Source organism: Spea bombifrons, chromosome 2, assembly GCF_027358695.1.
Source record: "Spea bombifrons isolate aSpeBom1 chromosome 2, aSpeBom1.2.pri, whole genome shotgun sequence".
NCBI classification, from domain to species: Eukaryota; Metazoa; Chordata; class Amphibia; order Anura; family Pelobatidae; genus Spea; species Spea bombifrons.
Genome location: NC_071088.1, coordinates 15,035,903 through 15,056,919, shown reverse-complemented (window position 1 = coordinate 15,056,919; position 21,017 = coordinate 15,035,903). Strand labels below are relative to the sequence as shown.

Below are 21,017 nucleotides of genomic sequence, written 5' to 3'. Positions count from 1 at the left end.
CTCAGATAGACCTGATGGCCACGCACCTGAACGCTCAGGTAAAGGAGTTTTTTTCTCTTTCACCAGTCGGTCATCCCCGAGCACTGGAAGCACTCTCGCAGACCTGGGATTTCGACCTCGCATACGTTTTTCCTCCGCTTCCCCTTATCTCCAGAGTACTCCGGAAAATTCGGGGAAACCCTCAAAAAGTCATCCTGGTTGTTCCTTTCTGGCTTCGCAGGATCTGGTTCTCGGACCTTACCACCTTGTCCATAGACGAACCTTTGCTTCTTCCTCAGGTGAAGGATCTTCTCATTCAAGGTCCTGTTCTCCACCCAGATCCATTCCGATTCAACCTCTCTGCATGGCTTCTGAAAGGGAGATCTTGTCCTCCAAAGGATTAGCTGCATCTGTGGTGAACACCATTCTCTCCAGCCGCAAAATTTCTACGGCCACCAAGTACCAAAAGGTTTGGGAGACATTCATCGCCTGGTGCAATGTGCATGAAGTATCCACTCCATCTATCCGCGAGGTGCTGCACTTTTTTCAAGATGGCTTTGATAAAGGATTTCAACCTGCTACTATCAAGGTCCAGATCTCAGCACTGAGTAACTTCTTGGATTTCAATCTGGCTTCTCATCCGTGGATCTCCAGATTTTCTAAGGGAATGTGTAGACTTCGCCCTAGGATCCGGCCGTCGGTCCCTCCTTGGGACCTTAATCTCGTATTGCATCAACTCACCTTGTCTCCATTTGAGCCTCTAGTAGATACCTCTCTTAAGCTGCTCACCTACAAGGTTGTCCTCCTCGTAGCCCTCACTTCCGCTAGGAGGGTGAGCGAAATCCAGGCTCTCTCCAGAGTTGAACCTTTTCTCAGGATTCTGCCGGACTGCATTATCCTTCGTTTGCCTCCAGAGTTTCTCCCTAAAGTGGTCTCCCCTTTCCATGCGGATCAGGAGATCGTCCTACCTACACTCTGTCCGGATCCCAAGAATCCCAAAGAACTGGAACTCCATTCGCTAGACCTGCGGAGATGTATCCTGTCATATCTCTCACGTACGTCGGCCTGGAAGAAATCCGATTCTCTCTTTCTGTCCTTTGCGGGGCCCCGCAAGGGCAGATCAGTATCCAGGGCTTCCGTGAGCCGCTGGCTTAAGGACGCTATCGCTTTATGTTACGTCTCCGCGGGAAGAGTACCTCCCTCCGGCCTGAAGGCTCACTCGACCAGATCCGTCTCAACTTCCTGGGCCGAACTCTCCGGGGTGTCTCCGTCTCTCATTTGCAAGGCAGCGACCTGGAGGTTGATTCATACGTTCGTAAGGCACTACAGGCTGAACCTTCATCTCTCAGACGAGTCTCAATTTGGTCGTCGTGTCCTTCAGACTGGAATCCTTCCCTCCCTATCTTGCTAATTCTTCTCATGTGCCACCTGGAATGGCAAGGGAAAGAGAGAATTCTTACCTGGGAATTCCTTTTCCTTGTCCATTTCCAGGTGGCACACTTTTTCCCCGCCCATTAAAATTTATTGGTTTTTGCTATTATTTGTCTGAGTCTTTCTTTTTAACCACACTGGGGAGGAAGGGGGAGGTGTCCTTTTTTTATAGTGTTTCCTGCCCTACCTGGTAGGCGGAGCCTACTTCTCATGTGCCACCTGGAAATGGACAAGGAAAAGGAATTCCCAGGTAAGAATTCTCTCTTTCCAAACTACAAATATAGTTGACTGTCGGTATACAATGATCTTAGCAGCAGTAGCCCAAAGTAAATTATCCTTTGCTGTCCTCTGGTTGCTTTCACGTAAAGCTAATGTGAAACAAAGTCAATTCATTATTTTAATTAAAACTACAACCTTGAAGTATGTAAACCAAAATGATTCTGTTACTTCATCATATGAAGAAGTAATTTGTTAAGGAACAATTTAACAGTGGGATGAAAGCATTATAAATCTAATGTTGCCTGTAGTCCTTCCAATTCTCAAAAAGCCGCCGAAGACGCTATCACAGACAAGGAACGTCAGTCCTTTATAACAAAGCATGCGGTATACACCATTCCATTAATCATTTATTTATTTTTTTTACATCCTACTTTGTGTTAAACCCAACATACAGGTGAGTTCAAATATTAAACTTTAATTATTGACATTGGCTTTTATACGAAGCAAAGAAAAGAACATATCAGACCAGGCTTGCCTTAAGACCTTTATCTGTCTTTTTTTTTAATTGCTTCACTGAACAACGTGAACATCACAAATATGCTCAAATATAATACACAATATCTATTCAAACTGTATTATTCTAATCAATATTTTACATCTAAAGAGAACAATTAGTCTACTTTTATAAATATGACAAGTACAACAGTAATGTCATGTAACCTCAGAAGCTGCATCAAACTAATTTATATATTTTTTGGGATACTTTGGTTTTCAGTAACCCTGCATTATTAGTTTTGTTGATACCTTATTTGCTAATTCCTTCAGTATTTGACCACTCACAGTCCCTGGAATGTTACTCTTGTATACAGTACTGTACAGCATTTTTTCACACCTGCCTAAAACTTTTGTAAAGTAAGAATGCTTTCAAAAATAGACATGTTAGTATTTTTTTATTTATCAAAATGCAAAGTGAGTGAACAAAAAAAAATCTAAATCAATAGCTGGTGTGACCACCCTTTTGCCCTCAAAACCACATCAATTCTTCTAGGTACACGGTATTTTAGGAAACTCAGGGGTTAGTTGTTTCAAACTAACCAAAGTGTTCTTTGGGTTGTTGTCATGCTGCAGAATACATTTAGGGCCAATAGGATGCCTCTCTGATGGAACTGCATGATGGGTAAGTATCTGCCCGTACTTCTCAGCATTGAGGAGACCATTAATTCTGACCAAATCCCAAACTCTATTTGCAGAAATGCAGTCCCAAACTTGCAAGGAACCTACAACATGCTTCACTGTTGTCGGCAAACACTCATTCTGTAGCTTTCTGCTACAGTCAAATACTTTACATTTCAAAAGTCCAGAGGGCCTCCTGCTATTTTTGCACCGCAGTTCCTGTGCTTTTGTGAATAGTCGCTTGGCCTTGTTTCTACGTCTGAGGTATTGCTTTATGGTGGCAAGTCTTCCATAAAGACCACTTCTGACCAGACGTCTTTGGACAGTAGATGGATGTTTCAGGGTCCCACTGTTTTCTGTCAATGCTGAGCTGATGGCACTGCTGGAGATCTTCAATTATGAAGGGAAGTAAGCATGATGTCTTTCATCTGCTGCATTAAGTTTCCTTGGCCGGGTGCTGCGTCTACAGTCCTCAATGTTGCCTGCTAAATTAATTAACTTTCTGTCTGGGAGAGACCTTGCTGATTCAACTACAGTTGTGTCTTGTTGCTGTGCTCAGTCTTGCCATGGTGTAGGACTTTTCATAACCTTACCTTGAGAGAGAATTTGGCTGTTCCTTGCCCAGTTTTGATTAGCACCTGTTTGGTATTGCTTAATCATACACTTAACTATATGCCTACAAATCCCTGACTGTGTGCAAGTTTTGCTGGGAGAAGCAACTGAGACTGAACACGTTATCTCTTGGTTCTGATTCCCCCCCCCCCCACACACACACTCATTTCCATGAACTATACTAAGTGGTATCAGTTTGGAAATTCCTACTTGTGTGGATGCACCTATATAGGCTGATTAAGCAGCTGTTGATGGCCAACATTTCTCAAATGGACCCCTTACAGGATGAAGTAGCGCGACCTATAGGTCTCATAAAAAGTCAATCAAAGTATTTTACTGTACAACAAACTTATTATATTTTGGTCCTTACTGTATGCAAAATAAGTTTAATTGGTTGTGTTAAAGGGATGGTCCTAAAATCTTTTTGATTAGCTCCCTAAAACCTATAGCAGCCTCAGGTACAAGCGGTGGTAAGACATGAGACACTTGCAGAGCAAGGGTGCTGAAGACGGTAGTGTGTAAAAATGATAACTTGGATAACATGGACTATACCTAATGGAATGCTTATGGCAAACTTTGGTAGAGGAAGGATAATGGTCTGCAGCTGTTTTTCAGTGTCTGGGCCCCTTAGTTCTACTAAACGGTAACGTTAATGCTACAGCAATGCTATGGTTCTAACTTTTGGGGAACAGTTTGGGGAAGGCCCTTTTCTATTCCAGCATGACTGTGCCCCAGCGCACAAAGCAAGTTCAACAAAGACATGGTTGGATTAGTTTTGCATAGAAGAACTTGACTGGCCTGCACAAAGCCCTGACCTCAACCTCATTGAACACCTTTCGGATAAAACTGGAACGGAGATTGGGAGCCAGACCTTCTCATCCAACATCCGTGCCTGACCTCACAAATGCTCTACTGGATGAATGGACGAAAAAAAATTCCACATAAACACTCCAAAATCTTGGAGGGGCATCTACATATTAATGTCTATGTATTTAGAATGCAATGTCATAAAAGTCCCCGTTGGTGTAATGGCCAGGTCTCCCAATACATTTGTCTATATAGTGTATCACGCCTCATATAGATTAGATAGATTAGACAGATAGTTTGGAGGAATAAAGGTTACTGAACTGCAATATGTTTTTATCACGTATTGATTTTATTTTATTTGGAAAAAAAAAACACCCAGAACCAAACAGCAAAATTCTTTGCAGTTGCATTCTTTTGTCCCCAAGGTACTTGACAGTATAGATGCTAAGGTTATAGTTCCCTATAGGGAAGTTAAATTGCTGTAGCAATCTCCTCTACTCATTTCTTACATTGAACATGAAAAAAACTTGAAGCTGAATCAGTGCATCTCTTCTACTGAACCATACATTTTTTTCCTCTTGGGTCCTTTTAGTTCTGACATATTTTCTTTAGTGTTGTTTTTTTTCTTTTTCTTGAGGTTTGGGCAGTAATAGCTGCTATATAAAGATAATCCCGACGAGCAACACATGCTAAAATGTGTCACGGTGTGTGAGGGTAATTTCATAATTGAAAAAACTAGATAAATCTTATACTTTATGTTCAATCTTTTGGTAACGAACAAATTATATGAACAGATATATGTCACAATGAAAGATTTCTCCAAACTACAACTTGTTTTGAATATAACTCCTAGTACGTTGCTCCTAAGGATCCCTGTTTAAGAGGGAATTCATTCTTTGGAAGTCCCTGTCTCTCTTTCCTCACATAAGCAGATAACCTTTTTATTATTTTTTTTTATTCGTTTTTATACCCTCATCATATTCAGTATATAAAATCTTTTAGATTAGATACCTAAAACCTATAGCAGCCTCAGGTACATGCGGTGGTAAAACATGAGGGCAACAGAATCAGAGATGGATTATCAATAAAGCAGATTGGACAGGTAAGCGGAGCCACGTGGGGGGGGGCACCTTCTTAAGATGTTTGGTACAAAAGACATGGTTGGATTAGTTTTGCATAGAAGAACTTGACTGGCCTGCACAAAGCCCTGACCTCAACCTCATCGAACACCTTCTGGATCGATTGTACTGGATTCAATCGTATTATTTAATGGTTTGTAAAAATAAATAGTCACCTCTCTAGAATTAGATTTATAAGATGTTGTAACACATTGACCAATCTAGTTGACCCTTAGCTTATCCGTATTATCTGCTTTCCAGTGTGTTTCTTGAAGAAAGACAATGAAAAAGTATAATTGATGGAGCCCATTGATAACCCTCTTCCGTTTAATTGGTGTATTGAGCCCATTAACATTCCAATTAACAACCCCTATACAGTCTTTCACAGTAACTGTGGGTGATGGGAGAATTTAAATCGATTTTCTTGATAAACTCATCAACTGATTTGACCTCTAGTATCATTTATATGCAGATGATACTTAAATCTACCTATGATCCCATGATCTCTCTCCTTCTTATATTAAACTGCTTGCCTGCTTTTTCTACCTGAAACTAAACTCTTATATTTAATCCTTTCATCTCTACCCCAGTACCTGAATTCTCAATCTCCATTGGTAACATGACTATCCATGCCTTGGGGTCAATCTTTAAATCAACCCCCTCCTTCATCCCTCACATTCAGTCCCTCGCCAGGTCTGGACGCTTGCAACTAAACAAATCTCTCGCTATTGTTTGCGCCACATAAATAAAAGATAATAATACTTGAGCTAGTGTGTTACAACCTTCTACTTGGCCAATTTGAGGATATTATCTTGGATTTGACTGTTCCCCTTCAATGTCCACTAATGCTATATTTGCATGACAGGTATACTTTAGGTAACATAAATGTTTCTGTCTGTACCTAGAAGAAAGCATAACACCAAAGGAAATAGTCCTGCATTGCCTTTCCCTACAAATATTTCATAAGGTAGAGATAAAATATAGAAGATCAATGTTGACAGCACGTTAAAGAAAAAAAAAAGTAAGCGGATATGTGATAACTGCCTGAGAAAAGCATTAACACCATTTTATCTAATCAAAAAGAATGATTTGAATCAACTTTGTAGCAGATGCCACGCTGGTTTGTGTGAAATGCTTAATGGAACTTTTTCATGTTCAAGCAATTTTTAAAACCCCTTGGCTAAAATGAATGTTTTTTTTTATATTTCTCTTTTTTTCATAGACTTCACTGAAAATTAGTATTAAAACATCCAACGCTCTATTCATGTCTTCTGGAATATACTACAAATGTTTAAATGTAAGTCTGTCTAACTTAGATGAACATTTTTCACATTGTCAAGAGCAAGCAGACCTTCGGGCATTTCAGAACGTGCTTGTAAGCTTTTAATTTAACACTAAGTGTGGAATTCACGATTAGTCTTGACAGAAAAAGACACCACAATCTGAACCACTAGGCGTAGAGCAAAGTATAAATTCTCAATATGAGGTGTATTTCTCAATATCGGGTAAGCTATTTCACAGCTCAGACACAGTGGAGATTCTATTCATAGGGTCTACAAAGCTTCACAGCAAAGCTCTTTTCATGTACAACTCTATAGTGAGAAAGCCTTCTCTTATGTCCTTGGAAATAGAAGCGAAAGAATGAAAAAGGTGGAAATATCCCAGTGTATTATATAACCGCGGTATAACATGGGCTAAAATCAGTTAGCGGCACAAAGCACAGGACAGCAGCAGAATTTCAATGGACCTACCTTTTTTGTCATCAAAGTATAGGGTTTGCTGAGCTGGATTCGACCACTGGAGGGAGGTGTTATCATTTTGATCAACTCGGCAGGTCAGATTTACAGTTCCTCCTTCGACGGCTGTAACATTGTGCGTGATGGGAAACTGCCCTTGGCTTGCTAGAGGGAGGGTTAGAAAATACAGCTGACTTTAGTATTAGACTCACAAAGCAAAATGTAAAAAGCATTAACATGCTACAGGCTGAGAGAGACATAAGAATCAAGCGAAACTGTTTCACGGGGAAACAAATGAAGGCAATCAATTCTTTTTTTTTTGCAGGTTTCTTTGTTTCAGCAAGGTATCAAAAATACATTTGCTTTGGGCTTTTCAGCATTAATATTTCGTGTGCTACATTGTAATGGGAGACACATATGACAGAAAATAATTTATTTATAGAGAGGATTTCTTGAACAGAGAAAATGATTTATTTATGGGGAAGATTTCTCGTACACATTAGTTAAAATAGCATGCAAAATGAACAAATTGTAATTTATGCACTAGATTACAACATTTACTGATGAACACAATCTGTTGTTCACTCATTGAGTGCCTCGTTGAGTTTTGTATTGTTTCGCAATTAAGATACACACCAAGCTAATATTAAGAAGGTCAAAATTTCCTAATAGCTAAATAATAAGTTGCATCAAACAGATGGGTGATCATTTGTTATCAATTATTGTGTAATAAGCACAACCGGTTAGATGTTTATGATTAACTCTGGGTACCAGACTATTCTAAGCACTAGAAAACCTAAACTTCCTAGGCGAGGATGAAGGTATCATACCCGAGGAGATCCTAAGGTTGGTTGCCCATAACTCATTGCCTCCTGCTCCTTATAGGAAGTAAAAACAGAGAGTATATGATTTAGGGGTATTGTTACCCACATATAGTGCTAGGGCGTGGGCAGTACCTGGTAGGTAGCAGGTGTGACCAGATGCGTGTACCCTGAGACTGAAGCAATGCTTCAACTGGAAAGTCGTGGTGAAACAAGGTAAGGTCACAGAGTTAGGCAACTGGTTATATACTTCTGTAGTAAGATGCCTAGGGACTACAAAGTATTACATCCACATTTACTGATTGTTTACAAACCTAAACAATTCTATAAACATACAGAAGAGATTAACAACTCAATGTCTGACGTGGGATGGCTTGGCTGAAGAGCGAATGGTAGCTCTAAAGATGCATCTCTAGAGATTAACTAGGCCCAGCTTGAATCATGCATCACTCTGACTAGGTAACCCATGAATAACCCTATGAATTAAAAATGAAATGTGTAAGGAAAAGGGGATCATTGTAATCTTAGCTCAGCTTTGCTTGGAAACATACATTTAGTTACATTTGATATTAACATAACTGGGAACTTCTGAGCTCTGGCTACCCAGAGCCTTTCCTTGCGGGACTCGGCCAGGACTGCCCACTGACATCAGCGGGCGGTCCTGCTGATGTCGGTGGGTGGTCCTGTGATGTAGGTGGGTGGTCCCACTGACATCAGTGGGAGTTCCTGTTGACATCAGTGGGCGTTCCCGCTGACTTCGGGGGCGTTCCCACTGACATCAGCAGGGAAAAACCACCATTTAAAGGGAGAATGGGCGGGGAGCGTCACCCGGTGCTGCTTCACCCGGAGATCTCCGGGTAAAACCCAGAGAGTTCCCAGGTAAGGATATTAACTAGATTATAAATTTGTTAATTATTAAGTGAGTAAGGATGTCAAAACGCAAATATCAGGTTGCCAATCATTATAGATTAGTTTCTTTCATTGGACACATGTGTAAGCAGCTTTATTTATCTAGAGTTAAATGTATGATATATCCAGACTTTCTGTGTTCTACTTCTATCTTCAGTCAACCATACTTTACTGAAATACAAAGTAATTAAGAAGTTAAAGGTGAACGCCCACCTTTTGACTTAAATAATGTTTTCAGGTAGCTGCATATTAACCATTTCAATGTTTTCTCTGTTATCTTAGCTCATTTTACTAGACAAATAACCCATCTCCCCATGGCAGATCCGTTGGAGGAGCAGGACCTGTTGGAGTGTGCCTGCAATGTAGGTGCCGTCAACGTGGTTCATGTGTATGATGTGTTCATATGACTCCACGCCCAAGGGCGGTATAGAAAGGGCAGGGCCAAGGGGTGGCAAAATGAGATATACACAGCCCTGACAGTATATGGAGCGTTCTCAATTACCAACCTTCAAGAGTTAAAACGATGAACAAAATCCCTTATAACAGCTTAACATCTAACAGGCTTGCTGCATTTCTGAAAGATCATTTGTAGTACTCGAAAAGCACTGTAAAATCTATAAATTAAAATGAATTTAATGAATGCATAATGCGCAGAAGCAGGATCAAAACAATGTGGTTCAACATCTCTAGAGATGGAATGCACTTAGTAATTAAGAAAAAAAAGTGAATCCTCTATTGAAGATCTGGAACACGGTATATAACTCCAGTAAATTAAGGACACAATTGGGTAATGGTTTCTTAGAAATAAAATGAAATGATGCCATCGGGATACCTTGAGGAGGCCATCGGTGGAATATTTTTTTCATCCAAATAGATAAGCATAATTAAACAACACAACCTCTAATATCGCACAGTTAGGGAGTGCATGGAATTTTTGTAAAGTTTTTTTGTTTTTTTTTCATGAGAACTCTTGGAGTTAGATGTTTTTTTGTGAGATTGATTTATTTATTTTAGATATAATCTAAGGAATTATTACTTTACAATGAGGATGGTAGATAAATGGAGCAGCCATTAGGCTAAAACAGTAAGGGAATTCCCAAATACATGGCAGAGGCATAACACTATCCTGAATCAAAGACAAGACTACGGGCTGATAAAGGCCTGAATCTCTACATCAGGAAGAATGGGCAGCCTAGATGGGCGAGATGGTTCTTATCCGCTAACAAATCTGTGTTTTAAGATCAATAAACATAAATAAACAAGATTGTATGTATCCTGTCCTATAATGTTATCCCCGGCCTTACAAAAAATATCCAGATCTTATTCTGCTCTGTTACGTACTGACTCTCAAATTAACTGTAGTCTGTGAAATGCTCAGATATTTTGTTCAACTGCAAAATTATTAGAGTAAATGGTATTTCTAGGCTGTAGTATTTCAGACTTAAATTTGGTGTGGACTAGAAGCTAATTGAATTCAGCCTGGATCCAGAGATCTGTAGACAGACCAACGACTCCATATTCTAATTATAGCTAAAATTAATAGTTAATTTAATCTGATTTCTTCCCGTTACGTTTCACATAGGTATTCTGCATATACAGTACACAAAATAAAAAATTATTTCAAATAGTGAAAAACATAAAATGTAAAACAATTTCCGTTGAAGCCACGTGACTTAATTTTATCAATGAGCTGTTAGATGGATTTATTTCTAGTCCATATGGGAAAAAAGGCACACCAGATAGATTGCGTTTCATTCTGTAGTGTTTAAAAGCAAGTAATCAGCGTTTAACTACAATAGGGAACTCTCACTAATGATGCCTAAAGAATATTCAGGTACCTATAGGACCTATCAATAATGAAGTACAAAAGGGAGGGCGTTCGGTGTTCTTCTAAAACAGAACGTGCTGCCCTTTTCGCTGAACTCTACCCATCACTCTGCCGAGCTTTGTGTTTGTTGATTCTGTGAAACGCGTATCCCCTGCCACTCATAACAAATCCACTCTACTGGCCATCTGAGGTGTCCTTCATAACACTTTTGCTATTTCTATTTTTAGTCCAATAATAGATAAGCAGTAGGTATTAGAAATTGTTTTTCCGAGGTTTAGAAATTAAATGCATTCTGCTTCTGCTAGTACATTCAGTGGTGTTTTAGTTTCAGCAGAGTCGTACCTAATACCACTTAAATCTCTAATAATGCCACTTCACGGCTACTTCGTTCAGATATTTTTAGCAGTGAAGGCAGCTTTTTCCACAGAAATGGTTTAGGTCCTTTAAGAAATATTTTGAGTAATACATAATTCTAAATGTTCATTGCTGTATTTATGTGCAGTGATACAGCCTGTTAGAAGGACATCATATATCTCTATTGGGCTTCTTTGCTTACTCCAGCAGCTAATCCGCTCTGAGGAAAGGTTCCAATCATGGGGTTATTTTATGGCAGGAGTCTTCAACTTTAATGAGAGATACTTAGGATTAATGAGTGCTTTGAGTTTGTAGTTTTACTTGCAATTCTTCTTTAAGGTGAGTTGGATGTGCTGGTTCATGTAGAGTTATTCAGCAGTAAGAAGAAAAATACCAGTAACTTGCAATCTACCTGTTAAAATAAAACCTTTCTGAAATAAAGAACCTTTCAGAAGTTGTAGGTCCACCACAAGTTGGAAACTGCAGTTAAGCTAATCTCTTCAGCATTAGTTCTGTGACTACTTTTGGGAAGTTGCGAATACTTGGAGCACCATAGATGGGTAAAGGTAAAATCCAAACAATATGTTGGTTCTTTGGCTTAATCTACCTATGGGTTATCATATATGTCAGAGATGCATCAACCACCTTACACACACAGGGCCGGACTGTTTATGGTGAAGTGGCCCTGACAATTTAAGGCCTGATGAAGCTGGAATGGCAGATTGGGTGAATGTGTGGCTCTGTCGGCCAGCAAGCCGCTGGACATTTGCCCACTGTGACAGTTGGCCAGTCTGGGCCTGATCGCATGCATGTCTGTTGAGCTGCTCCTGGAAGAGAGCCAGTGATGACGTTTTACTTTTTTAGATTTGCTTTGACTATTCTAATCCACTATAATGTATGAAATACAACATCACATTTTCTTTAATTTCGCAGATTGATGATAATAACCAGGGACAGCCCGGGGATTAAATCACCCCCTGGCTCTTTAGGGCCAGTAGCAGTTTAATGACATGCGTGCTTTCATGCGTAAGGGATGGCATCATCCACACAGGCAGCAATAAAGTGAGGCACTTGCCCGGTGTGCCTGATAATAATGATTTATAATGGTTGCTGATTAGTGTCTTCCGAAACACTTAATGAGTTGTATGACCCTACTTCTAAAAACACAAAGAGCATCATCTCCATATATCATAGTCATTCCTATATGAGCATTTTAGGATTAATACACTGGTATGTAAACAGAATATTTAGCAGTTAGTTAATACATTTTTAGCCCAAATATAGTTTTTTTCCCCCTTTTTTTTTCTTCTGAATATTCTGCTTGAAGATTATTACTTTTCCCAGACAGCACATGACTGATGTTCTTAGCTGGCGCATGCAGTGAAATCAGACACCGAAGATATATTATATGAACACAAAACACAATATCGCACTGTGTAACACCCAGTCTATACATTGCAAAACAAAATTATAAATACACAATAATGTATGATGATAACAAAGTTTAATTTGTATTGCTGTTTGTTTCTGCAAATCCCGAAGCTTAAATCTTTGCAGCTATAAACATCTTTGCAATTGGGCAATAAATTAGAATAAGTAAACTTGTAATATAAATAATACAGAGGTATAAGGATACTTTTTTGCGGGATCAATAGCACACTTTCCAATTTTCGCAAATCATATACATTTTTTTGTCCTCGGCGGATGAAACATTCATAACACACATTTAATCTGCATTCCTAAATTGTTTATATGCAAAGCGCTTATGCTTGGTGTGATAATCAGTCCAAGGGACTTCCAGAGAAGAAAGATTCAATAAATAAATCAATGAAGTCATTTTATATCTTCTCTTTCACTGTGTGATTAACTCAAGTGCCACAGACTGCATTCACATAGTCAGACATTTGGCTCAATATTTCTTTCAAGCTCATTCTTTTCCTGCCCCATTTCTGAAACAGTTTTGTATGTGCTTTTCTTAATTACACGGTAATCTGGAAGAAACCTTTCATCTCTGGCAATTTGTTTTCTGCTAAGTAGATTGCATGCTGGTTGGGAATGGCACTGTAAGTACACCCTGGGTGGGAAAAAGAGTGGAGGGTTGAATTAGGTTCACGGGAAAGACAATCTATTATGTATTTTAGGCTTGAAAATTGGGTTACATTTATTCTGTATGGCCTAGATCTCCAATGGGACACAAAATTATTTATACTATTGTTTAGTGATACTTTATATATACTTTATAAATTGGAGAGTCACTCATTAAGTTACGACCTGGGATGACCCATGACAAACTTTCACAAGCTAGGCAAACTCATCAATTCCTAGCGTTTTTAAGTTGCTGAGGGTTAAATGTCTTCCAATTTCACTTTGAGACCTATCAGGACTTTGTGGTCATGAAGGTCCTCAACAACGCTTTGCCTTCCTTATCTTAGTGTGTTCTCCCTGTGTATCTTAGTGTGTTCTCCTTAGTGTAGGTTCTCCTTGTGGGGAAGCCTTTCATGGGGTGATGTCATGATGTTAGGAGTGTGTGAGTATGATGTCACTGTGTTGCTAATGCAAGCACCTTTGAGTCTTTTTTAGTAGCTACAGCTCCTAACTTGTTTAAACCCATGCCTTCACTTCTACCTTGCCCTTTGGTGTTTGTACATCTTTGCCCTGTGTCATGAGTACATTTGTCCTGCTCTCTGATCTGGCTTGTTCCTGTTTTTGCTGCTGGTCAGTGAGCTCGCTCCACACAGGAGTAGGAATTAAGAGTAAAATACCTGCAAGGTACTAGCCAGGTTCTGAGGACCCTGAGGAGACAAGTTGGTCCTTCAAATCTGTTATCGGAAAAAGATTTTCAACTTGAATAACTTTTTGGGCCGAGTTCATTGAGATCTATAAGTGAATTTAGGTCTACTATTCTCCAATCTTATTTTTTTGTGAACAGTTACCTGTTGGCAACCAAAACTATGATATGATTTGTTATTGATTTATCAGTAAAAAAAAAGTCATAGAATTAAAAAACTGATTGAGCAGCTCTAATTACATCTATAGTGTAAACCTGGTTATTAATTATACAGGATCAATACTAATGTTACAAGAATAATACGTCCAATGTTTTCTGTACAAAGAATATTGACTGCTTACTGAACTCTTACTGACCCAAGTCTAGAATTGGAAGATCCATAGTAATTTTGATGACATCACAGCAGCTCTGAAAACAACCATTTGAAATTTTAACTAACATTGCTCCTATAGACACCCTGAGCTTACTTTTCATTTGACCTTTTTCATTGTGAGAAAGATACAAGCTTCTTACATAGAAAAACAAAGGGAATAGAGAAAAAAAATGTGTTTTGTTTTGTTTTATTCCAGTCTACATTTCAATTATAGGAACATCCAGCTGGGCATATTTGTTTCAGATACTACTATAATGTAAGTAAAAATCACTATATACACTACTGAAAACTCAAACTAGCGTTTTCCTGGGCAATCTTTGATGGTTTACTCCTCAGGCAGCCTCACTAACTCACACGCACACAGACACTCACCCTAACACACACTAACACTCACACACTAACCTACCCAGACACAAACAGTGACACACACAGTGACATACCCAGACACACACAAACACACACAAAGATACAGTAATGCTCAAACTCAGACATTATGGTTCCCAATAGGAAACATTTATATATTAAAAAACAGGCATTTTTATTCATGGCTGTGTGACACTTTATATCTGCAGCTAATTATGGAGGCAAGTACATTTTCATGAGCTTCTTCGCCCTCTTGAGAGAAATTGTATTGCATATTTCATACATGTTAATAAATGTTTGGAATCCATATTGCCGTGTCCAACAAAATAACATTCATATTATATGGAAGATGTACAATAATATGTTATAATTCTAAATTACTTTATGACATAAAAAGTATGTCAAAATGATCTCATAAAAATGGTTTAGGTTATGCACCCCTACACACCAGCTGGCTGCATTCCACTACCCAGATACAAATAACCTTATACCCTATCATACAACGCTCACAATTTAACCCATTGGCACCTGATATGCCAGTTAATCACTAGCTTACTGGGACAGTATCTTGGTCTTGGGGAGATTCGGGGAATTACACCTACATCTTGCCCTTTCTCCCCAACATTTTACATAATGCACGTCATGGTCTGCTTGCGTCCTGCTTTCACAATCTGGACAAAAGCTACTGAGCAGTTCTCAAATAATATCTGCTACCATTTGCAGCCAGATCTGTTACCATATGCTGTACAATATTTACATTTATCAAAAAGTTACCAGCTGTCCCGCTTTAGCATTATCACTCCAAGACCTTTTTTTTGCGCAATATGCAGTCCTTTCTTGCAGCAAGCATATTTAAGATAGGAAACCGAGATTATTAGCTCACCTTGTATGTCAAAATAAGAATATGCTTCATGCGAGCGAGACAAAATATTTACCGCGCTTACCTGAACAGCAACATTTAAATACAATTTTAGGTCCCTAAGTGATTTTTAATTTGATATATAAAATGAACCGTCTGCAAGACTCGCCAGATGTGTCATTTGCTAAAGCATTATGACCCACATTAATATATAAAACACAATCTGCCCCAATCTAGCAGCTCTCTGATGGTCAAGTCAATGTCACCAAGCAAAACGAATTGTGCACACAGCGGTGATTTCACATGTAAGCAAAAATTGCCTTCCAAGAGGGTAGGGTGACCTTACTTTTTTTTTTTGTTTGATTCTATGCTTATTTAATGTGTCGATCCATGTCTGGTAGCAAATATTTGCATCAGAATGACTAAAAGTGATTATTCTAGTCCATGTCTGGCCATTGGCACACAAGGAGATGCACCTAGGGACGATTTGATAAATAAGTCATGAGTTTGCTGGATTACTCGCAACATTTTAACATACATAATCCTAACTGCTGTTAGTTCTTAGGCTTGCAAATGAGTTGTATTTTTTTAAATTAAATGATTAAAGACCTACAAATGATTAACCCTTAATGTATGTTTATGACATCTAAGAGCAGTAAGCTGGATGTTGCCACAAGGATATAAGAGGGGTAACTGCAGTGGCACTTCATTTTAAAGGTTCGCTTCTGTTACCGACAGACAACACTTACTTTTTTAACACATTAATCAAGTTAATTATTACCTTTTGAGAGGCATGCTACCTAGAGCACTGAATTCTGTTTTTAACTACAAAGGACTTTAACATCAAACATTGTAAATATTGACATGGTTTGAAGGCACTGGAAAAAAACAAAGAAATCTTTTTGAAACCATAAATGATCAAACGTAATGAGAAAACCTTGTGTTTGCTGCCCAGAAATTGACTGGCAAACAAAGGTTTGTGTCCATGGAGCTTAACACAGTTGGTGTGGCTTTTGCCATATTCTCTGTGATCTCCGTCAGTTACCACCAGAGTGTGGTACAGTACAAAAAAGGCACAAATTATTAAGAGGCAAACAAAATAAATGTTAGGTCTTTTATGAGCATACCTTTAAAACACTGAATGTAGGCTACTTTGATTCTGGGGGGGGGGTAGCTTCTCTAAAGAACGGGGCTAGCCATATGCAGAGGCATATGGGCAACTTTGGCCACATACTGTCTTGTGTGCAGGGGTAGAAGGGTAAGTAGACATGTTCAGACATTGCTCCCCTGCATATTATTAGAAGATATATTTATTAAAAAAATATTTAATTGTACATATTTCAGAATGGATTGGTGATACGGTACAGTTCCATTTCTTCATTTTTAATTGTAGAACAGACAACTGTTCAACATGATCCATTTTCAGGATCATTATTTTGCATTACTGATGAGTGTTGCATCCATTAGGATCACTAATAACTACTCTATTGGGAGGTCTATTTGTTGACCTCCCATCAAGGTTTTCATGGTTTTTTTTTTATTATGGAAAAGATACTTAATGTTTATAAAGCCACATACAACTTCAAGACATATGTTTCACATGCTTAGGTCTTGAATAATTTTGTCACTTTCCTTATTACCAGGAACAGATGTCCTACTTATAAGCTTAGAGATCCCATCACCATACCTGGGACCTCCTCAAGGATAGGCTACCCAGAGCGCTCTTTGCTGGGTGGAGAGGGCAGGGTTAACTATCTATGGAGATGGGCTCGTTGTGCATGTGGTGGGGTAGCAGTGCCATAGTAACACACAGACCCATCATCTTACCGTCAGTATTTCTTCACTCTTCCAAAGAACTGAACTTGCAAAAGAACCAGGGTCACTGTCACAAAAGCTGCCATATTTATCTTGACAAAACTGGTATTCACGGTCAAAACATTGAATTTGGATAACTTCACGCAGAAAACAAGGACACGTCCCAACTCATTAAACTATAATAAAAGTCTCAAAATGTGTTTCTTTTAAACAAACATATTTCCATTGCATTGCTTCAACTTAATGTACCATGTTGTTAAAACCCAACAAATTCTAAGTGACTGTAGTCAAAAATGTTTAATCTTATTATAAGAGAAGCTGTCAGGAGTAGGTGAATTGTTCCTGAATTTAGATTTACGGACACATTAAAGAGTTGTTTGCCAAAAAGAAAAAAAAAAGAAAAACAGTTTCCTTTTTTTCTTTTTCAACACCAGCAGGTAGACCGGATTTAGAATTCTTTTACGCGTAGGTTATATTTATACTTCTCTGGGTTCTACAATTTATACTTTTAACTTCAATACTATCAGCCTTTACAAACAATGGACCTACATTGAAAGCATTAGGCTTTTGAAAGAAACCAGATTCTGTATCACATGATATTTAATACAATCATAGAACAGAGTTAAATACACAAATATAAATTTATCCTAACATGCGAAAAAGATTGCGGTTGCCCCCTGTTGATTTAGGAGTGGGAGAAAATTTGTCAAGCTGTGACAAAGAGTTCGCTACAAGGAAAATTCGCAAAATGCATCACAAGTGGTACATAACTCTGGAGAAAATCAATACATGTAATGTAAATTATTTACAGTTTATTAAGAGGCTTTGCGGGGGTCGAATGATTGACTTATATAACTCAGTTTAACATTCTGAATCTAGAATCCTTTTCACTTAATAAATTACTAATGAAAAACCTAATGGCAGGCTTGAAATCATCACAAAGGGGTTTATTCAATAAAGTGGGTGTTTGTGGGAAAGAAGATATTTCAAGTTATCAGCTTCCTATGTACTATTTAGGGCTAACCCGGGCAAGCTTCTGCTTCAGTAAGGGGAAAGCTGACCCTTTCATTACCCACTGTTAAAACAATGCGGCCCCCATATGTGTGCATTACATAGGCCCAACTAAGGCATTCTCGCAGTAGGAGCGCACGACAGTCCGTCATTTATAACACATAGTAAAATTTGTGGACCTTCAACTCCCGTAGCTGGGAGACCCCTAGGTGAAGGTTCGGCACCAGGAGTGGCTCGTACAGGCCTTTAACTCTTGGAGCAGGGAGACCAATGGTCTCCCCAGGCCAAGTTCCGCATCAGGAGTTAAAGGGCTGTACGAGCGACTCTATTGGTTGCTCATATGGACCTTTAACTCCTGAAGCGGGGGGACCAATGGTCTTCCTAGGCGGAGTTTTGCCGTCAGGAGTTAAAGGGCCGTACGAGTGCAGGTGCCCTTCATTGGTTGATGGCAGAGGAGGCCCCTGCCGGCGACCAATACAGTTGCTCGTACAGACCTTTAAAATCCTTCTATCATTTGGCAGGAGCTAATGCAAAAATGTCTGCACTAAATATATAGTATCTATTGGTCACTGGAAACTAAGGAGAATTTGTACAAAAATGTCTTGGCTATGGTGAATGTCAGAACTAGAAACAATAATCTAAATGTCTTAAAGCATTACAAGGGTGTGCTGATTTCAATTATAATTTTACCTAGACCACTAATGTATTTATGGAGGGTTGCTGCCTAGGACTCGATCCAGGCCCTGACCCAGCGCCTTCCAAGACCTTTTCCAACGGGGTAAGTCTTCTTTGTAATAGTAAACCCAGTGTTCAGCCTTAGGACACGCTGATAAGATATGGAATTCTGTAAAAACATTTGTGCTATGAATAGGCTAATATTATCCCACTCAGTCCATTCAGAGCTGTGGCGCACTATGAGAGGGCTCCCTAAACCTTCAAGAGTGCATTTTGGGGCATTTGATGCATTTCATGGTAACGCAGCACACACAAACACAAAATGAAATAAATCAAATCCTAACCCATGATAAGGTAGGGACATTAAACCTCTTTGTGTATTCAGTAATGTCCTCTATTAACCCTTTTGTTTATACATCAACGCTATCCCACTGCTGTGTATGCCCCCGGTAAGTATTTTAGAATGTGTACATCTTTTTCTGAAAATTGCCAGTTACCAGCACAGAAATAATCAGCTATTCAAATATCACAGGTCAGTAACCCAGCAATCTCAATTACATTTCTAAGCGGTACTTAATTTTGAAATAATCTTTACCTAGATGAGCACCATTTACTCTATTTGTGTTTGCAATATTTACTGATTCTTCACAGATTTAGCTTTTCTATATATTTTTTTTTTACTTATGCTTACAAATGACATGGTATGTTTATTTAAAACACAAAATAAGATAATAAGATAATACACAAAATACAAATCATTTATATTAATGCATTAAACCAACTTATTGCTGAATAACATCTCACATATTTAGATAAAGTTTCTTTGAAAATTAAATTGTACTTTGGTTCTTTAAAGGGGAATGTCCATCCCAATTTATCATGACTTTTACTACATACACAATGAGTTTTCTGAAAACATTATACTGCCTTGATATAAACAATAGAATGTCTCAGTCATAGCTGACCAGATGGACCATCTGACTTATGAATGTCTACCAAGAAAAGTACTTCAGTAGAAGTGGTGTACGGCAAGTCAGCCTAACCTATCATAATATCATGGGAATATTGTGGTTAAAAACACGTGATGAAGGAATGACATGAAGTTCCGGTGATAGATGAGATGCAGAAGACATTTGCTTAGGAAAAAATTGAAAATCACAGGATATTTAAGGGAACAATCGCAACCTTCCAACATGCCTGGCAGAAGCTTAGAGAGAGAAACGCGTGGAGACGGTTCCGACTTACTTGTAGACTTTATTTTTTCCATTTAAAATTGTTCTGCTGCTTTTATTGGTGTCAATTTTACTATCGAAGTCTAGGATTTAACCCCATATATACCAGATATTTGCTATAGATCCAAAACCTTTATGTAAGGTTATTTATTAAAATTCGTATCTACATATCTGCTTGTTTTCATCCATTTTTTGAGAGATGAAGCTGATTCAGAAAATATTACAGTGGTCCAGTACATGTCATTTGAAGTGCCATCTAATTATTAAGCGCATATTTGCAAGTTTACTACCCTGCATTCGTCTTCTCTTTTTTTAGTACATATATACTGAAAAATACTATGTGTGTTGCAGAAAGGTTGTACAAGAAAAAGATTCTTTTTTTTCTTTTTTTTCCTAATTGAGTCTTAAAGCGGACATATACATTTTCTTTTTTTATTGTTTAAACCCAACTATGACTACCTGTGATGGGAACGGCCTGCTGACAAAAGACAATAGTAAAATGAAACACATTTTTTTTAATAATGAAGGACGTTCCTGGGTACAGCACTGTATTTCATGCTTAAATAAAAAAATGCCTTTTCCATAACACTTGATAATTAATGTCTACAGACATTACCAGCAATGCAGACAGGTAGAGAATGAAAAGGTGCCTGCAAGCATGCAAAACCCAGAAATCTGGCACCAGAATCGAATTTACTATAGTTGAAAATTGATAAAAACAGATGTCATGGTGAAAAATGTGTTGACTAATTCTCTTAATATCTTTTTGTAACAGAAAATAAGAGCAAAGGAGGAACCACTTACGTTGATATTAAAACAGTAATCTAGGTGTTAGCTCACAATGTGAAAGCAGCAGCAGGGTGTAGTCAAAGCATTTTTTGCTGTAGAATACTCTGATGTGTAACAGTTTCCAG

At 38.5% G+C, this 21,017-nt stretch overlaps 1 protein-coding gene across 2 annotated transcripts in view; it reads right to left on the bottom strand.

The window, feature by feature from the left end:
* The window catches only part of CADM2 (cell adhesion molecule 2), a 616,782-nt gene that overhangs the window by 127,255 nt on the left and 468,510 nt on the right, over positions 1-21,017 (bottom strand). For both annotated transcript variants that reach the window (XM_053456894.1, XM_053456895.1), the window contains exon 3: positions 7,091-7,240. In XM_053456894.1, coding sequence (XP_053312869.1) covers positions 7,091-7,240 — 150 coding nt within the window. The remainder of the gene's footprint in view (positions 1-7,090; positions 7,241-21,017) is intronic.